Source organism: Eretmochelys imbricata, chromosome 11 (genome assembly GCF_965152235.1).
Source record: "Eretmochelys imbricata isolate rEreImb1 chromosome 11, rEreImb1.hap1, whole genome shotgun sequence".
NCBI lineage: Eukaryota > Metazoa > Chordata > Testudines > Cheloniidae > Eretmochelys > Eretmochelys imbricata.
Window position 1 is genome coordinate 52,715,343 of NC_135582.1, and position 18,372 is coordinate 52,733,714.

General features: G+C 42.3%; 1 protein-coding gene across 2 annotated transcripts in view; it reads left to right on the forward strand.

Moving 5' to 3' along the window:
* Positions 1 to 418: 418 nt before the first annotated feature.
* NAB1 (NGFI-A binding protein 1) overlaps positions 419 to 18,372 on the forward strand; it is a 31,863-nt gene continuing 13,909 nt past the window's right edge. The window contains exons 1-4 of one of the 2 annotated variants that reach the window (XM_077830237.1): positions 419 to 572; positions 7,768 to 8,601; positions 14,033 to 14,166; positions 15,563 to 15,614. In XM_077830237.1, coding sequence (XP_077686363.1) covers positions 426 to 572; positions 7,768 to 8,601; positions 14,033 to 14,166; positions 15,563 to 15,614 — 1,167 coding nt within the window. In that variant the 5' untranslated portion in view covers positions 419 to 425. The remainder of the gene's footprint in view (positions 573 to 7,767; positions 8,602 to 14,032; positions 14,167 to 15,562; positions 15,615 to 18,372) is intronic. The other variant, XM_077830236.1, reaches the window with a different exon arrangement.

Below are 18,372 nucleotides of genomic sequence, written 5' to 3' on the forward strand. Positions count from 1 at the left end.
CCAGGGCCGTGCGCCTCGGCGGGGCGCCCTGAGGGGCTGCACCCGGGCGCGGGGCGGGTTCCTGTCACCGACAGCAGAGGTCTGCCTGCGGGAGTCGGGGCAGCAGCGCAGGACGGAACTCCCCGCCTGAAGCGGCTCCGCTTCCCCCACCCCGGGCCGGGCCCGGCCCGCCGAGCCGAGCCCGCAGCCGCCCCCACCCCTCCGCGGCCCACGCCAGGATCTGCGTCACGCAGCCGCGCGTGGGAGGACGCCGGAGCGCGGCGCATGGAGCAAGAGCGGAATCTCCCCATGTGACCGCGCGGGAGGGGGCGGCGGGGGCGGGAGGCGGCTCCCTCCGTCCCGCCCTCCCCGCGCGCGCGCGCCCGCCGGCCGAGCCCCGGCCAGGGAAGAGGTGGAGGGGCCCGGCTCGCCCACCCGCCCCACCCATGGGAGAGGAGGAGTCTGGGCCGGCAGCGCGCAGGCAGGGGGGGTCCTTGGCAGTAACTTCGGGGCTGAGTCTGCAGCGGCGGGGCAGGACGGAAGAAACCCCCAGGCCGCCGGCGGCGGCAGTAGCAGCAGCATCCTCCTGCGAAGTATGTATGTCCCCTCCTGCGCGGCGAGTGTGCATGGAGACGGCTAGTGCCCCGCCAGCGTGCGCGCTGCCTGCTGCAAAACTCGGGATCCGCTGCAAAGTCTGGCCGGGGGGGCGCGTGCCGACAGCCTGTTGCAGAGCGTGCGTGTTAACCCCCCCTGCGTTACCCTGTTGCGGGTCGTGTATCGCCGCGATGTGTACCTGCGTTTTTTGTAAAGCGTGTGTAGCGTGCAGCGCGGGAGTGTGGCTCCTCTCGCAAAGTGCGCTTTATCTTCTGGAAAGTGTGTGAAAATAGACGCTTGCGTGTATGTGTTTATAAATATCTGCTACAGCAAAGGGTCTGTGTGAGCTATTGCAAGGGAAGTGAAAAGTTATTGTTCAGCCTTGCTTAGGTGCTCGGATGCTGCTGCGGACGAGGGGCTGTGTACTGTAGTTGTCGATACATGAAGGGCGAGAAGGATGGGGTGGGAGGGGGAAGAGAAGGATAAAATGGACTGTAAAAAAGAAAAAATGCTGCTTCTCTGCCCTGTGGGGTGTTTTCGTTGCTGCTGCTGAGGAGTTTATTCCTGCTGCTGCAGATTGCCGGAAGGAGAGGGCGGATTCATGTGTGTGTGTGTGGGTGATTCCCAGAGAAATCCAGTGCAAAAGGGATAAGGGAGTAGGCGGAAAGTACAGAAACATCCTTGCATTGTCTCTTCCTTCGGAGTTGGGGGAGGGAGTGCAATCCCAACTGTACCAGTTACGGCATTGGGTGTGAGGTTGTGGGCTCGGTGCCCCAGAGCTCCGGGTAGTAGAAGGATTTTGCAATTGCACAAATTGTTAATGATTTTACTTCATAAAAAGTGTTGTAAATGTTAATTTATTGCTTCGTTAGTTTTGTCTCGTTTGGGTTTGTTGTATCTCATTGCTAAAAGAAACACTAAAAATCTCTCTAGGCATTGTGTCTTCAAAATAATCTGATCTGTAGAAACACAGATTAGGAAAAAATAAGTGCAATTCTTTTGTGCTTGGGTATCTGTTTTACTTCATATCCAGTACATACACCCACATGTGCAGTAATAGTGCATGCTTGTGTACCCACATCATTAATAGAAAATCAAAACCACCTTAATAAATGGATTTACAAAGGTCATGTGCCTTTGTAGGGGGTCTCCCAAAACCTAGGTGAAACTGTTAGTTTTCTGATTCTAGGTGTCTTGTTTCTCCCAAATTCAGGGATTGTAAAGAGATTTTTTTTAAATACAAATTTAAATGTAAAATTGAAAAATATTTTTCTGGTATCTGGTTTTGTTTTTCCTTTCAAGCCAATTCTGTTATGATCCAAGTTGCACCTTAGTTGTGTGAAAGAGTGGACATCTGATCTGTGAATTTGGTTGTAACTAATATCTTGGCAGCCATAAACAAAACTTGATAGATTACCTTGGCATAGCAAGGTTAACTAAAAATGGAGCATCTGTAGTGAATATTTTGTAGTTGGTAAATAAATATTTAGGTTCAGTGGTGTCATTTTTTCCAGTACCCAGTTGTCTTACAGTTTCAAAATATTTATCATGTAGATACACATCTTGTTGTATATGACTATGAAATTTATATTTAATAGACTACACTTGAGAATCACCTTAGAATTTTTTTTATTTTGGTACAATAATCTTGTCTACCTCTTATCACTTTTTAAGTTTGGTTACTGCAACTTGTTTCCATAGTTAAAAGTCTTTTAGAAAGACTACAAAAATATAACGAATATGCACAGCAGCTAACTCTCAGATCTGAATGTAGTTAGTCTTTAGAGACTTTTCAAAACACCAACAGTGATCAGAATATATTATGGAATAATCACTTTTTTATATGCAGGACTTACTTATGGGTACTGTTGTAATAACTTGAGCCTGGAGCCCAGCTACCACAGTAAGAAGGATTGTGACGTAGGAACCTGACACGAATACATCCTGTGACATGCTCTGCACAGCAGACCCCTGTGCCCATGTGAAGCTTTATTGATGTCAGTGGAGCTCCATGTAGGAAGAGGTGTCCACCTGTGCAGAGCAGCTTGCGGAATCAGAGCACTGGTACCTTATTTTTGTCTCCTTTTAGAGAGACTTAAGCAGTTTAGATTATATTTGAAATCTAAAAGATGCAGTGAAGATTCATTGTAATCATTAACTCTTATTGAACCTCCCAACATATGCACACAGTGGTTCATTGAAGATTGGCACTGACATCCAAGTCATAGCACCTAATTTTCAATGCGTGTGAGCTGAGAATGTGGCATAGCAGTGGTGGGGAAATCAGTAAATTAGCACATTCTGCTCAAACGCTTGAAAAGATTTTCCAAATTTGGACCTGCTAACCTTACTAGTTTCCTTCTAAACGCACTCTTAAGTTTAAGCCTTTTGTTCCATTTCAGGACGGAATGAATTTGGTGTCAGTTCAAAATTCTTCAAAAATACAAGCTGGTAACAAAAACAAAATTGCTTGTCTTACGTTGCAGTGATGCAGAAGTACTGTAGTGCTAACATGCTTTGGCTATAATAAATTTAACCTTAAAGGTGGTTTAAAAAAAAAAAGCTACATGTTTCAGTTTTTTTTTTCTTATGCCAACTCCTATTTTAATTAGTGACAGCTTAATTGAAATACTATCTCCCCTAAACAAAAACTTCCACTAAAAACACTGTTAAAATTGCTCAGCTGCAACAACACAACCATAAAAAAGCTGGGAAATCACTTGCAGCCCACAACCCTGAGTTCTTCTCTGCCTTACCTCCCCACATCCATCGCGTACAGCTAGTATGCCTCCTCCCTGTACGTCCACACAAAACGTGCATCCTTTACTCCTACCAGCTGGAATTGCTAGAAATGGTTGCTTTCTGATTGTTCAGGATGTTGATGTGGCATTGAAGTAAGTGATTATGTGTAGCGTAGACGTCTGATACATTTGTGTGTTAATGGAGGGAATTGCTTGTAATAAAGCTTTAGCATTCTGGGAAGTTATTGTTGAAAGTCTGTAATAATGCTGTGTTTTGTTTTTTCAGTATTTAATATTTGTGGTCAGAGTTAAGATGACGTGGTGTTCAGAGGGAGAACACACATGATGGGTGGGGAATGGGAGTGAGGAGATGTCAGAAGAAGAATGCAAGGCTCTGGGTTGCAAAGGATGGGTGAAGATTTAACTAGTGGCTGTATTGTTGATATATGCAACCTTAAATGTATTTTAAAGTGTTCTTGTTTTGGGGAATTTCCTAGGTTGGGTGTTTTGTATGTTTAAAAAAGTCTGCATCAGTGTTATTTGTACCTATTCACATGAATGTTAATTTGGATTCTTCTCATTGTGTCCCCACCCTGCTCTCTGTTCTGGCTTTCTACACATTTCTTCCCCATATGCCCTCTGTAGAGTCCCATGGTCCTCCATGCCCAGTCTGGGTTGCTCTTTAATTATGCACACGTACCTGCTCCCCTTATGCTCTTCCCTGCCTCTTCCCCGAAAGTGAGTCGACAGAAAGAATGTGGCTTGAAGCTGGCACGGAAGGGTTAGCAAGGATGCGGGAGGAGGAAACCATGCTCCCCACAGACTTTCTATGGAGAGATCTTCACGTTCCCCAGCTGTAATGCTAGTGTGCGGGGAGTTCACGTCTCATTCTCATAGCATAACAGAGGGCAGAGACTTGCAGTTGGAAGTGTCTGACAGACAGAGCTATTGGCTGCCTCCTGCAGTGTCAGCTTTTTCTGGACACATTCCTGTGTGTTGCCAGAGGAGAGTATGAATCTACCAGACCCAAGCCAGCCATCATACCGGGACTAGAGATTGGGAGGCTGAGATCTCCCAAGAAGGGTATGAGGGAGGGCACATATATAGGCCCCATGCCTCCTTTGGTAAAATCGCCAACTCTTTCCCCTCGGGGGAGCATAAATTAGGGTCCTGGATAGGTGTGCATAGAGGTCTCACTATTGCATTTCTTTATATAGTTGCTTCTCTGGTCTCCTCAGCACTGCTGCTTGCTGTACCAGGAAGCTGTGGCAGCAGTGCTGAAGTACTGACGATATATGTCTCGTCTTGACATGCTGCCTCAAGTTCCCTGGCATGGCAAGCAGCACTGCCATGAGGAGCCCTGGATGGATGCACTGACGCCTTGACAGTGCTGCCTGACTCCTTCAGCATACCAGGCAACAATGCATCTGGGAGTCCAAGCTGTGAGCTTAGATCTAATATGGGCTCCGATAGAGACTCCAGTTCCCTGCACAGCATTCCTCACAGTCCTCCTTCCTGTAAGCTTCCTTCCTGCTCAAGCACCATCTCTTTCCCCCATGCTCCTCCTGACCAGCCTGCCTACTCCTGGGCTTTAGTGTGTGTGGGCTGAATGGAGCTGGTAAGTCAGGGAGGCAGGCAGCATCAGAAAACGGCAGTATTTAACCGCATAAGGTTATACTTGAGCAAGGGGAATGACAGTTTCTGTTTAATTTTAAAAGTCCACAGGTGGCCTATGTCTGAGATGATATTAGTGTGTGTGAGTTGAACTAGAAGAACCCAGTTAAATGTGAGGGGGGAAAGAGGGCAATGTCTCAAAAAGGAGCATTTATTTGTAAATGTCTCCTCTGCAAATGTTAGTAATTACCTTACGTAAAAAATTATATAGAAAATTCACTCTTCCTCTGAAGAGTTGCAATGCTAAATCTGAAGACTAAATTCAGTTTTTAAAATGCAAGACAGAGGGATTTTAGTCTTGTTCTAAATGCAAATCCAGCACAGATAGTACTGTGGACTCATTACAGATGCCTTCATAGTATATATGAATCCAGTTTTATCTGTCATGAAGAGATGTGTTGGTTAGAACCTCTGGGTAAGGGCTGCTGGGCTGTGGCCATTCTTCCAGCCTATAGACTGGAAAGGCAGCTCCATACCTTGCCTAGGGCTTACGGGCTGGATGTAATTCCACTGCTGCTTTCCCAAAATTTGAATGAAGTCCATTTAGTGTATTGTCATTCTGTTAATGAGAGTTCATAAATTGTTGAATTATGTAGCTTTTAATGAAATATGTCACATGATAACTTGTGAGGATGATGATGATCTGTATTGATATCTGCAGTAAGTTAAACTATTTTGCAGCAATATTTAATGTTTATAAATCTATACAATTTCATTATTGCATTTCATAGGTTATACTTTGTTAGGTTCTGGTCTAACCAGTTGTGACACTTAAGGTGGCTTCTCAAAACAGTTAATGCTGTCAATTGTGATTCAGACACACCAGTGGACAAAATTTAATACTACTTGTGCAAGTCCTTTTCTTACCTGAACGTTCGCATACATCCTGTCACTACCATATCTAGTTTGTGAAGTTTATATAGCTCTCTTAATTTTCAGTTTCATCGGTAGTATTTAATCAAATCAAAGCTTTTTTAATAGGCATCTAAAAACTAAACCTTTGTTACCAAAAGTTCAGCTCTAACATTATTAGTTCCTGCAATTTTCTTGGGATGTTTAAGGGCTGTTAATGATGGCAAAAGGTCATATAAATGTAAAAATAATTTCTGCTTAATTTTTTACTAGCAATGTGCCTGCACACACAGTTATCCATTCTGGTATTAAAGTGTTTTTGGAAGTTATAGCACTGACCAGTAATTTGTAGAATGCATCACATTTTCTCAAACTTTCCCTGTAGGCTTCTAATCTGTCCATTTTACGGTGTTGAGTGAGAGGCGATCAGGAAGAATATTAGCTGTCCTGTTTCATGTTGTAGTCCCAGTACTTCTGTAGCAGACTATAAATTATGCAATCCAGCCTTTCATGACCAATGATTTAGCGTAAAACAATAATACTGGAAGCTACCCCACTGAATCTGTAAAACTAACCTTTGAGTTGATATTTATAATTTTAAAAAAATAGAAAATTGCTGGTTATCAGCAGTAACATTCACAGGATTTATGGGTAACAAGGGGCTTTGATGCCCTTTTCCCTTTATTGAAATGAATACAAATACTCGTCTGCAGATATGAAAGTAGACCACTTCTTCCATGGAGCGTGGACTGCAGCACTGTGCTCTAGGTGGGGCTGCATATTGGGACTATTCAGAATGCAGTAGCCCTCTTACTGAGTGGGGCTTCATGTCAAGGGCATGAACATCAATCAGTATAATATGCATGGGCTGCCTATTAGATACCAGGCAGAGTTCAAGATGCGGATTTAAGCTGTAAAACCTCTGAATTCTTCAGTACTTTGCGAACCGAGAGAGAGTATCAGTCAGTCTCTCTCTCTCCGTCCCTTTGTGTGATATTGCCAAAATTGAGATAAGAATCAGGTACTAGGTCCCCCTCTGAAAATGGGAGGGTCTTCTCAAGAAGTCTGAGGAACTCTTGATACTTCAGCACCTTCCCATCACAGTCCACCAGAGCACAGATTTGTTAGGTTTTACAGGATGCCTGAAAGGTTATTTTTCCAGCTCTAATCCTGACATTTGGGGACAGGATGAGTCCAGGGGTAAGAGAAGTCAGAGATGGGGGGGCTGTTTCCTTTATTGTGTCTGCAAGTATTATGTTACCATTGAGGTAGTTGGTTATATTTTGAATTGAAATAGTCGCAAAGAGCTCCACTAAGCAGCAGCAAAAGAAATATGGTGGTGTATTCTTAGGAACAAATCTGAAGGGGGAAACTGAAAATAAGCTAAGTCTATCCTTGAGTTACCTTTTTTCCTTCACAGCTTCATTGAAATTTCAGCATGGGATCCATTGAGCTTTATTCAGAAATGTTTCAACCATGGACTTTCGTCCCTAATCTTTATGCCTTATCCAATAGCATGCCTATTGGTCAAAGGGAAAAATGCAACACCTTTCTTTGTAGCTGTAAAAGATCTTATAACGAGAAAAAATACCCTCCCCTCTGAGTTAATAGTCCGAAGTCTGTGCAGTGTTATAGCTGTGTTGGTCCTAGGATATTAGAGACACGAGGTGGGTGAGATATTATCTTGTTGCACCAACTTCTGTTGGTGAGAGAGGCAAGCTTTCGAGCTTACACAGAGCTCTTCTTTGCCCAGACCTGAAGAAGAACTCTATGTAAGCTTGAAAGCTTCTCTCTCACCAACAGAAGTTGGTCCAATAAAAGCTATTACCTCACCCACCTTGTCTGTCTAACATCCTAGGTTTAGGAATATGAGTAAGATTTTATAGTTTAAAGACTATTTTGTAATTAACATTCTTACTCTTTGCAGGTTCTATCATCTGTGATGGCGTCCGCTTTACCCAGAACCCTTGGAGAGTTGCAACTCTATCGAATATTACAAAAAGCAAATCTCTTATTCTACTTTGATGCCTTCATTCAGCAGGGAGGTGATGATGTGCAGCAGCTATGTGAAGCAGGTGAAGAGGAATTCTTGGAGATAATGGCTCTTGTAGGCATGGCTAGCAAGCCTCTTCATGTCCGAAGACTGCAAAAGGCTTTGAGGGACTGGGTCACAAACCCTGGTCTTTTTAATCAGCCTCTCACTTCCTTACCAGTCAGTAGCATTCCAATCTATAAATTACCAGAAGGGTCCCCTGCTTGGCTGGGAATATCCTGCCCTAGTTATGAAAGGAATAGTAATACCAGGGAGCCTCACTTGAAGATTCCAAAATGCGCTGCCACCACGTGCGTGCAAAGCGTGGGTGCAGGCAAATCTGATGTGGTAGGAAACTTACCGCTGCAGAGCAGCAGTGAACCAAGACTCTGGCAAGGTCACCACACTACAGAGAGCGAACACAGCCTTTCCCCTGCTGATCTTGGCTCTCCAGCTTCACCAAAGGAAAACACTGAGACCCTAGATGCTGCGGCTGCTCTGTCAGTTGCCGAATGCGTGGAACGCATGGTTCCCTCCCTGCCCAAAAGTGACTTCAATGAAGTAAAGGAGTTACTGAAAACGAACAAGAAGCTGGCAAAGATGATTGGTCACATCTTTGAGATGAGTGATGAGGACCCTCGCAAAGAGGAGGAGATTAGGAAATACAGTGCAATATATGGCAGATTTGACTCAAAAAGAAAGGATGGCAAACATCTCACGCTCCACGAGGTAAAAATAACTCAGTCTGGAATGAGCTTTCCCTGTTACCATCCCCCTTTTTAGATGGTAGGATGCAGTTTTCTTATGGACACTTGTTTCACTTCCTATTATATAATGAGAAGAGTGTGTGTCTGTGCAAGTCAGCACTGCCACGGAGTTACGGGATGAAATAGGAACCCTTTCCTGTGTTTGTATGTGTTTGCACTAGTGGTTTAAAATGCACATCTTCTGAGTTCTAAGTCTCTCTGAAATACATGACTTGAACAAATAGAAATGAACAGATCAACCCTTTAAACAGCACATTGTTATTATACAAAGGCTTCTAAACACTGGGCCTCTCTCCAGACTAGTCCTGCCTTTCTGTACGTCTTTCCGCTTTTAGAGAGTAAACAAGTCTCCTCTGTATATATTTGAAACTGCTTGTTTCAGGTGACCTTGTTACCTGACTTGATTGATACAGCTCAACTGCCTTCCCCCTGCTCTAGGCCTCGCTGTGTAGCTGGTGTAAGGCAGAGGGAATTCTGAAGACAAGGGCCCACAAGACCTAGTTATTATCTGGATTGGGTTCGAGATTAGTTGTAAAACCTTTACATTTCCTTGGGCACAGTACAGGTAATCTAGGGTGATTACCTGGGCTGTAAAAAGTATGTGTTAATGTCATTTGCAGGGGTGGAGGATAGCCCCAGTGCAGAGTAGGCTCTGACCTGAGGGCTTGTCCTTGGATGCCTGAAGAATGGCAGAGTTGCTTACATACCTTGCTTTGAACATACATACACACGTACTCTTTCATTCTAGCCTTCTTTCTTGAAGCTAGTAACTGTATATGTTGTAATGCAGTAGGGTTGTCTTTGTTGGGAATTGGTGTTTTAGTGCTGAAGTAGGATACTACAGAAGAATAAACATAAACTACAGCAGTGCCAGATAAGTGTTGATATAATGAATGCTGCATCACCACTTGTCAGTTAAGTGATTGCAACATTTCAGTCTGATCTGAGATTTGTCATGAGGTGTACTTCCCGAAAGGAAGGGTTATCTTCATATTACAGGCGTGCAAAAGAAGCTTACTGGTTTTACACTTGTTTTCATTTCTGTAACTTAAAATGACAATTTAAAAATAAGTTTTTATAGGTGTGTCATCCATAATGTAAACTAGACCCTCTTGGTGTTTTTGAAAAAACACCAAGCTCAGTTAAAATTACTATTTACTTCTAAGAGGCAATTGCACATTCCCAGTAATTACGTCTCATAGGGATTTTTAATACATATTGATGATACATTTTTGATGGAACTTGTGGCGATTTGGCCATGTGACTAACACACCCATTTAGCAGTGCAATTCCTGCTTGTGCACTACGTTGAAAATTCGTAGCTCAGTGTTATGAGGTCATCCAACATACCGATGCAAATCCTGTCCTGTTACTCTATGACTGCAGGCCAAGTGCAGTCTCAGTGCACAGGCGATGGAGGCAGAATTTGAAGAGTCCTTGCTGGGCATGTGCAATCCCTGCCGGCTCTGGGAGATCTGTGTACATTGCTGCACAGTCAGGATTTGGGGCGGGGTGAATCCTCAGTGATCCTTCCTTCTCTTCCCTCTCATAGAATAGAGGCATGCACGGCTTGCAGACTCTACTCTAGCCTTCTGTCTGGAGTAGCAGCTGCAGAGAGGCGCTGAAGCCTGGGAAGGGAATTCTTCCCGTGGAGAATTTCCCAGCGTCCAGCTGAGTTTCTTGGGTTGAATGTTGGGGAGAGGATTTGTCCCTTACTGAACATTAAGTTGTCTTGTTAGTGCATGGCTCTGAAGGAGCTGCTACAATGAATGATGTGGTTGCATGTTGACACTGCAAGCTAAACAGAATGCTGAAGATCTGTGGCAGAGGCAGGATTCACTCCTTTCTGCTAATATGTAATAATAGGGAGACCAGGTGGATAAGGTGCAATATCTTTCATTGGACCAACTTCTGTTGGTCAGAGAGAGAAGCTTTCAAGCTTACACAGAACTCCTCTTCAGACCTCCCATTCGTTACCATGTCAGGTGCACATAAATACCCCAACTGTCAAAAGTGCTGAGCAGTCAGTAGAAGCCAGAGAAAAGTGTGGGTGCTAGGAATTCTTCAAAAACTAGGCTTATTGTGGGTTTTTATCATGAGTATCAACAAAGGAAAAAAGAAAAAAACTAAAACCATCATTGACTTAATGTTAAGGTCTGACACACAACCTTCAGAACAAGGAAGTTCTGAGTTAATATTAAAACGCTGTCTTTAATCTATCCCATTGTCTTAGTATTGCACAGGTTTCCAAATATGGGGCGTTCTTATGCTGTGAGACTGAGACACAATGGATTGGATTAAAGGAAGATTGTTTTGGCCATACCCTTGAACTTGGTGACTCATAGGTGTTTGATTCAGCTCCGTTTTACAAATGTAACTTTGGGGTATTTTTTGCTGTTTGTATGACTACATGTAAAACACAAGAAAATCATGGGGTGAAAAAGACACAGGAATAGCAAACATGAGTAATAAATGTGGTCTGACTTTACTTAGGTTATTTACTGTTGTTGACTTAAAGGAGCTGGGGGAGAGACTTTGTATTCAGTTTTCTCTGTGTCTGTGTGTGGCAGGAAAATCATCTAACTCTGTTGATGGAAATGTATACTTAATTGTAATTATTGCTAGAATCCCTGCTTTTTACAATTAGGATTCCCAGGAAGGAATTCTTATTTTGTGGCACATAGCACTGAATTTTTCTACCTGCTATCTACAGACTGCTGCCGATTAAAAGGGAAGAAGCCATAACATAACATGTACTTCTGGCTCAATAAGGCTGGGTTTGCAGTGATCATGAGAAAATGGCTAAGAGAAGAAAGAAAAACAAACTCCCCTCCCCCTCCCAAACAAAAAAACCCCCTTCAAATAATTGACTATCCTTGAGTATTATGATAGAGCACTTGCCAGGCATAAACAGAAATGTTTGCAATCTTTTTTTTATGATTGTAACCTTCTAAGACTATATCCAGTTACGAAATAATGCATATTGTTATGCAAGTGTACACTATGAATATCATACTGACGCTGAAGTAGCAAGCATTGTGTGTGAAGAATGATCCTCAAAGGATATCTAAAACATAGTAAATGAAAAGTAATGTACAGACGTTAACACTTGAATACCAATTCTTTTATATGAGTGTTGTATTCATAAATCTCTTGCCTTTGCATTTATTTGTTTTGCTGTATTCTTTCTGTAAAAGAATATATAGGGTGTTTTTTGTTTTTGTTTTTTTTTAAATCACCCCTTGAGTTTTCTGGTCTGCTAGGTAACTGTCTTAGTCATGATTTTAGTACAGTCTGTGTTAACAATATATAGTAACTGCATTATAAAATGGATCTATTCCTGTCACTCTAGTGCATCTGACTTCAGTAAGCGGTTTGGTCTTTCAGTGACTGTAGGATCAAACAATACATGTAGTTCATCTATTAAATGTATGTAGTGCAGTGGCTGCTAGGCCAGAATGCCTTTCCTGAGTCTTCAGGTCTATATTGTAAATAGTGTAGTTTAGTGTAAAATCACATTGAGTACATGAAATATACTTAAGAAATGTCATTATGAACAGTAGTTACTTCTGAGATCTGCTAGACCTGACAGTCTCAGCAATGCCCCTTCATCTCAGCTTCTTAATATTCTTTAAATCCATAAAACAGGCCACGTCACAGACTCTAATTGAACTGAAGATAATTTTTAAGTTATATTTCCAAAGAACTTCCAACTCAAGCCAGTAAACTTGTCCGATGAATAAAAAGTTTGCATGACCAGTTTCATCCTTTAAGGCAAATTTTTTTAAAAGGTCTGCTTACAAGGGGATCTTCATAAGAGATGTGGGGATGGTTTCCCAGGTTCCAAGGTATAAAGCACCGTTGCGAGGGAGTGGGGGACAAGTTGTTCATAGTTTTTGCCAGTGCTTCAGTGTAATTGCAAGCCTACTGTCCTGCTCCCAGACTCTTCCACCTCTGTGCTGCTGCAGGAAGCTGCTAAGTATTGTGCTGGTGTGTGTGCGTGTGTGGCCAGCCATGTCCGTGTGCAGTGAACTGCAATTGGTCTGTTGCCCTTAGAACGTCATACTCCCACAAGGGTATGTCTGACAATTGGAGAACAGCAGAACTTGATTCATAAGGAACATGCTGACTGCATTTGAAAAACATATTTGCTGCAGGTATCCAGTAGCCTGATTAATAGATACCTATGAGGCCTAGGGAGAATGCTCCAGTGAGAAGCCCATCACCCTAAAAATTCAACTCTTGGAAAGCAGAGGGGTGGTGAGACTTCTAATAGGCGTTGTTCCTGGACCTTTCTTGGAGGATATATCTGTCATATCAGCCTTTGGCTGGTATGCATCTGATAAATACAAAGTGCTCGTCACCCTCTTCGCTGCTGTGACAGGAGGGAGGATCTACAACTTCTCCAGTGTCTGTGTTCTGGGTTGTCTGCCTCCATTAGTAACTTCAGTGTGTGTCTTCGCTGCTGCTGATGGGTTTCTCAAATAGCAACATCATGAAACTGTTATAGTTCTTAACAGTTTCACCACTCCCTACAGCAGTGGTTCTAAACCCGTGGCCCGTGGGCAGCTTGTGGCCCGGTCAGCACACAGTTGCGGCCCATGTGACATCCTCAGGGTCAGACAGGTAGTATTGGATGCGGACCATATAACACATTGTGGGCCTCCTCTGTGGCCCAAAATGGTAAGTAGGTTGAGAACCACTGCCTTACAGGATTGCATAGCAGTAGTGAAACTGACTTGAGTCTTGTTAATTTCGTTTTGCTGCTTTTTAAAGCTGTGGGCAGCCTCAGACACACCAGGACGGTGTCCCAGCAGGCTCAGGAAGACATTACTGCGTTGATTTAGATTTGATTAGTGTTCAGATATAATCTTCACAAGTAAATAAGGGTGAGAAACATGCTTTTTTATAAGACAGTTTACGTTCTGCAGAAACTGATGGCTTACATGTCATTCATCAGGGAAATCTTCCTACGCACCCTGTCAAGTAGATTTTTTCAAGCCTTGTGCATGTTCTTCTGCACTGGCATTTATAAAAAAAAAAAAAAATCTTTGGGAGCCAAATGCTTTGAACATTAGGAGGTGCTGTTTCATATTGGGGTTTAGTTAACATTGGGGTGAGGAAAAGGTAGCTTACATCAGAGAGTATTATAATAAACACTTTAAAGAATACTAAATGTATCTACCGTATTTATGTCTCTTCATAACTGAGGCAAGTATCTGGGAAAGGATGAGTATTCACAATTTGAGGAAATCCTCTGGATTCAATATAAAATAAGTAATGTGACTCAGTGCTGAAATCTGTCATCATTTCACACAATTGGATACTTTTACAAGGGTCAATAGGTTATGTTTTGCGGAAGTCAAGAATATTTTTTTGTGTTTAACTTCCAGCTAACAGTTAATGAAGCAGCCGCTCAGCTGTGTGTAAAAGATAATGCATTGTTAACCAGGAGAGATGAACTCTTTGCGCTGGCTCGGCAGATCTCTCGAGAAGTTACATACAAGTACACTTACAGGACCACCAAGTAAGCTTTTAATAAACTCAGGGGAACTTTATTTTCAATTAAGTAATCCGTTTAACAGAATTTCTTATGAAGCATTAGAAATCTCTTTCCATTCTTCCGCCTCTGCAGCTAGCAAAATGTTTACATTAGGCGGAGGGAGCACATACATATGGAAAATAGAAATCATCAGTAATACTGTGTAACCCATGGAATCTTTCATATTGTTACAATCACTTTTATTGGCATGTAGCTATTTTAATTCTTTCACCTACCTTTTGGTTCTCCAGATTCAAAAACAGTATATTTCCTTCCATGTACCATCTCTAAGAAGCAAGTATTTTAAATTTTGAGTCATTTGTTATTTCAAGGCTAATATAAATCGGCAGGGCTTAAACAGCATAGCCAGAGCATGTATGAAAGACAATGGTAGTTGAGGGTGGTTTATAAACACCTGTTTTAAAAAATAATAATTTGGGACCAAATTTAAATGTACAGTGTCCCTTTTTAAAATAGTTATCATATCAAGCAGTGGAAAACAGGATATGTTTTTATATCAGGTTATCATCTGTGTATTATAGAATACATGCATTTTACAAAACACGTCCATAGATATGACTAATATTTTTCAGTATAGTCTATATATTACTATCAAAAGTTGATATCTTTCGGATATTATACATGGTGCTGAAAATATATTTTTCATATGTTTTCAGGAATTTTTTAAGAATATTGTCTAATGCACATGCCTGGCTGCGCTAGCGTCTTCTCCCATCCTGGGTAACAGAGGCCAAAGGGCATTTTGTCATAAAGATTATGCTGGAACTTTCAGTTTTAAGGTGAAAATCATCTCTGTTCAAAACACCAGCAATAGGCCTATGTACTGCTTTATTGAGGACTTAAGTGGTGCATGGGCCTTGTGCTACTCCTGCACAGGATTGAATTTCACCCTAATTTAGATTAATTTTATTGGGGGGCCTTTTTTAGTCCCACTGCATGATCTTGTCTGGTTTTGCCCTGATTCCATTCCCCTTGTTTTTCCCCAATAATGCCCTTTCTACCTAACAGCTGATCAGCACAAACAGTAGACTTTTCAGCTCCGTCACCTCATCGTGTTGACCAAACTTTCTTGCCCTTAGTTGAGTTTCAACTGCTTTCCTGTCTAAGTGCCCAATACTGCAAATCCTTGCTTGCCGAGTACTCCCAATGATTTCCACTGTATCAGTTGGGTGGTTAAGAGTTGCAGGATGGGACCCTACATTTATGTTTTCCCCCACACTAAGTGGGCCATATTCACCCTTGATTTCAATGGTGTTAAATCTAGTGAGTTATAGCAGAGATAAGTTTGTCTCCTTATTTTTTTATGTAAAGACAGGATATTTATATTGTTTATCAACACTGTGTGTGGTTTTTCTTCTAGATCTAAATGTGGAGATAGAGATGAACTATCACCGAAGAGAATTAAGCTAGAGGTATGATACTGTGACTCCTACATGCCAAGTTTTACATGCAAAAAATTGATTTGCCCCTAAGTTAGAGAACCTGTTAAAAGAAATAATTTAGAGAGCACCTGATATGCTGATGGCTTACAATTTTGTATAGCAATATCCATTTTGTTTGTGATAACATTCTTCCTTTTTTGTCCAGGGATCTGTGTGTGAAGTGGGGGAAGATACTAGGTGGATTAGGGGAAGCGGGACTGGGGAATTGCACTATTGGGGCAGAACTGACATAGATGTATGGCCACCACTGTGCAGTGGGCTTGCTGCAGATCCCAAGGGATCTTCAGGCGTTTCCTGCAGTCTCTCTGACTTGGGCCATGAGATTGGGAGACAAATCCTGTCCACCCCTGAGACACCAGTGTGGGGGAAGCTATCAGAGGTTCCTCATGGAGATTTCTTTCCATTGAAGTTGATTGTCTTGTATGTTTTTATTTTGTTTTTCTATGGCTCAGGGAAATTCTTATAAGGCTCTGACATAGTTCTGTAAACTTAGAGAAAATAATTTTTACTTTTAATTAGGCACCTCTGTCACAGTATTAATATTAATTTAGGAAAAATAAACACCGAATAGATGACTCCATTACTTTCTGTATCCTATTTTTAATTTAAAAAAAAAAAAGTTAAATGTATAGAAAGAGCATCAGACTCTGGTTTTCTTTAGATTATGAAAACATAGGCCAGAATTCTGCCCTGCGGAACGTCCAGTCCAAGTATTCTGCTTTCCATGTTTGAGTGGGACTCTTCCCATTGGAAAATGTACTGCAAGTTCTAGGCAATATCTTCCCATCAGCTTTATTTCCTATAGGGCCCAATTGCACTGAAGTCAGTGGGAGTCTTTCTATTGCCTTCATTGGGCTTTGGATCAGATCTAAAATGTAGAACTCTCTATTGACTTAATTGAGAGTTTTGCATAGGAATTGATGGCAGGATATGGGCCATATGTGCCTATAAGTAAATCACCAAAACTGTCAATAAGTGAGAAATTAATTGCAAATGAAAATGTATCTATCAGCATATATACGCACATACACATAGAAAGTGTGTGTACTTATATCTGTCTGCATGTATATATATCACACACACTCATAAAATATAAAAATTCACATCTACGCACAACTTTAATTAAACATAAGTTCTTTTGGCAGTTCCTTGTTAAGAGGAAATATTCTCAAGGTCAGACTGAGAGCATGTGCAGTACCTTAAGTATTACTTAATATCTTAAGTTTCTGCTGCTGAAAAGTAAATTCAGTCCATTTTAAATAGGTCATTACATAGATATACATAAGTATCCAATATGACTGGCTCATCTTCCTTTATGATTTTTTTTAACTGATTAGCCTTTTCACTCATGCTTGGGTATCCATCTGATGCAGCTACAATTCTCCTTATATCATCTACTAAAATAAATGGTATAGTATATTACGATGTGCTAAGTATGGGGTCTGCATTATAATACCACATACCTCCAAGTTACATGCTATGTTCTTCATCATGTAACCATAATGTAAGGGTTTGCAATACACTGGAATAGCACTTTTTTCATATTTCATTCCTTCAGTGAGGAATGATATGTCATATGTCAATTCTACTATTTCAAAGTAGTGCAAGTATTTACATTTGTTATCTATGCAAAGGCCAGTCTCCTGTGGCAAATACTCAGCCAGGTGCATTTTTTCCCCTTGAAAATGAGAAGTTTAGTTTGAAAAACCAGGTATAAATAAAAGCGTTTTTTAAAGTTAGTCATTTTGCACTCTGGTCATTTTGTTGTGCAACGCATGGATTACAGCACTGGACAGCACTTACAAATATATAATTTGAATTGTGTAAATGTGTGCTCTGAAGGTTTACTCAGAGCTCCCATGCCAGTAATTCTGTGTGTTTGTGTTGGGATTTGACCTGTCTTGGCTTTTTTGTATTATAAACCTAGAATTTAGAGCTAGGAAAAGCCCGATTAAGTCATCTACTCCATCTCTACACCATCGCTACCCTTGGCCAATATACAGTACCGTAGTTCCCTATAGATATTCTCCAGTGTTTTTTGCCCAGTCTAGTTTTAAATGACTCAAGCAGTGGTGCTTCCACTGCTTCTCTTGCTAGACTGAGATCTCACCATTAGGAAATTTTTTCCTTTGCTCAGTAGCAGTTAACAATGGTTAAGCAACTGAAATGACAAGCCATGGGTGGGTGATTGATTTTTTTTTTATAGGATTTTTTTTTATGGGGAACCATGGAAACATGGGAAAACATAGTAGATTTAAGCTGAGACTTCAGGCCGGGGTGGGCAAACTACGGCTCGGGGGCCACATCTGGCCAGGGAGTGGGGTTGGGGGGCTTGCCTTGTTTCACACGGCTCCCGGGAGCAGTGGCATGTCCCCCCTCCAGCTCCTACATGTAGGGGCAGCCAAGGGGCTCCGCACGCTGCCCCCGTCCCAAGCGCTGCCCCCACAGCTCCCATTGGCCGGGAAAATGGGAGCTGCAGGGGCGGTGCCTGTGGACAGGGCAGCACGCAGAGCCACCTGGCCGCACCACCACGTAGGAGCTGGAGGGTGAACATGCCGCTGATTCTGGGAGCCGCTTGAGGTAAGCGCCTCCTGGAGCCTGCACCCCTGACCCCCTCCTGCACCCAAGTGCCCTGCCCCAGCCTGGATGCTCCTCCCGTCCTCCAAACCCCTCGGTCCCAGCCCAAAGCACCCTCCTGCACCCTCAACCCCTTACCCCCAGCCCCACC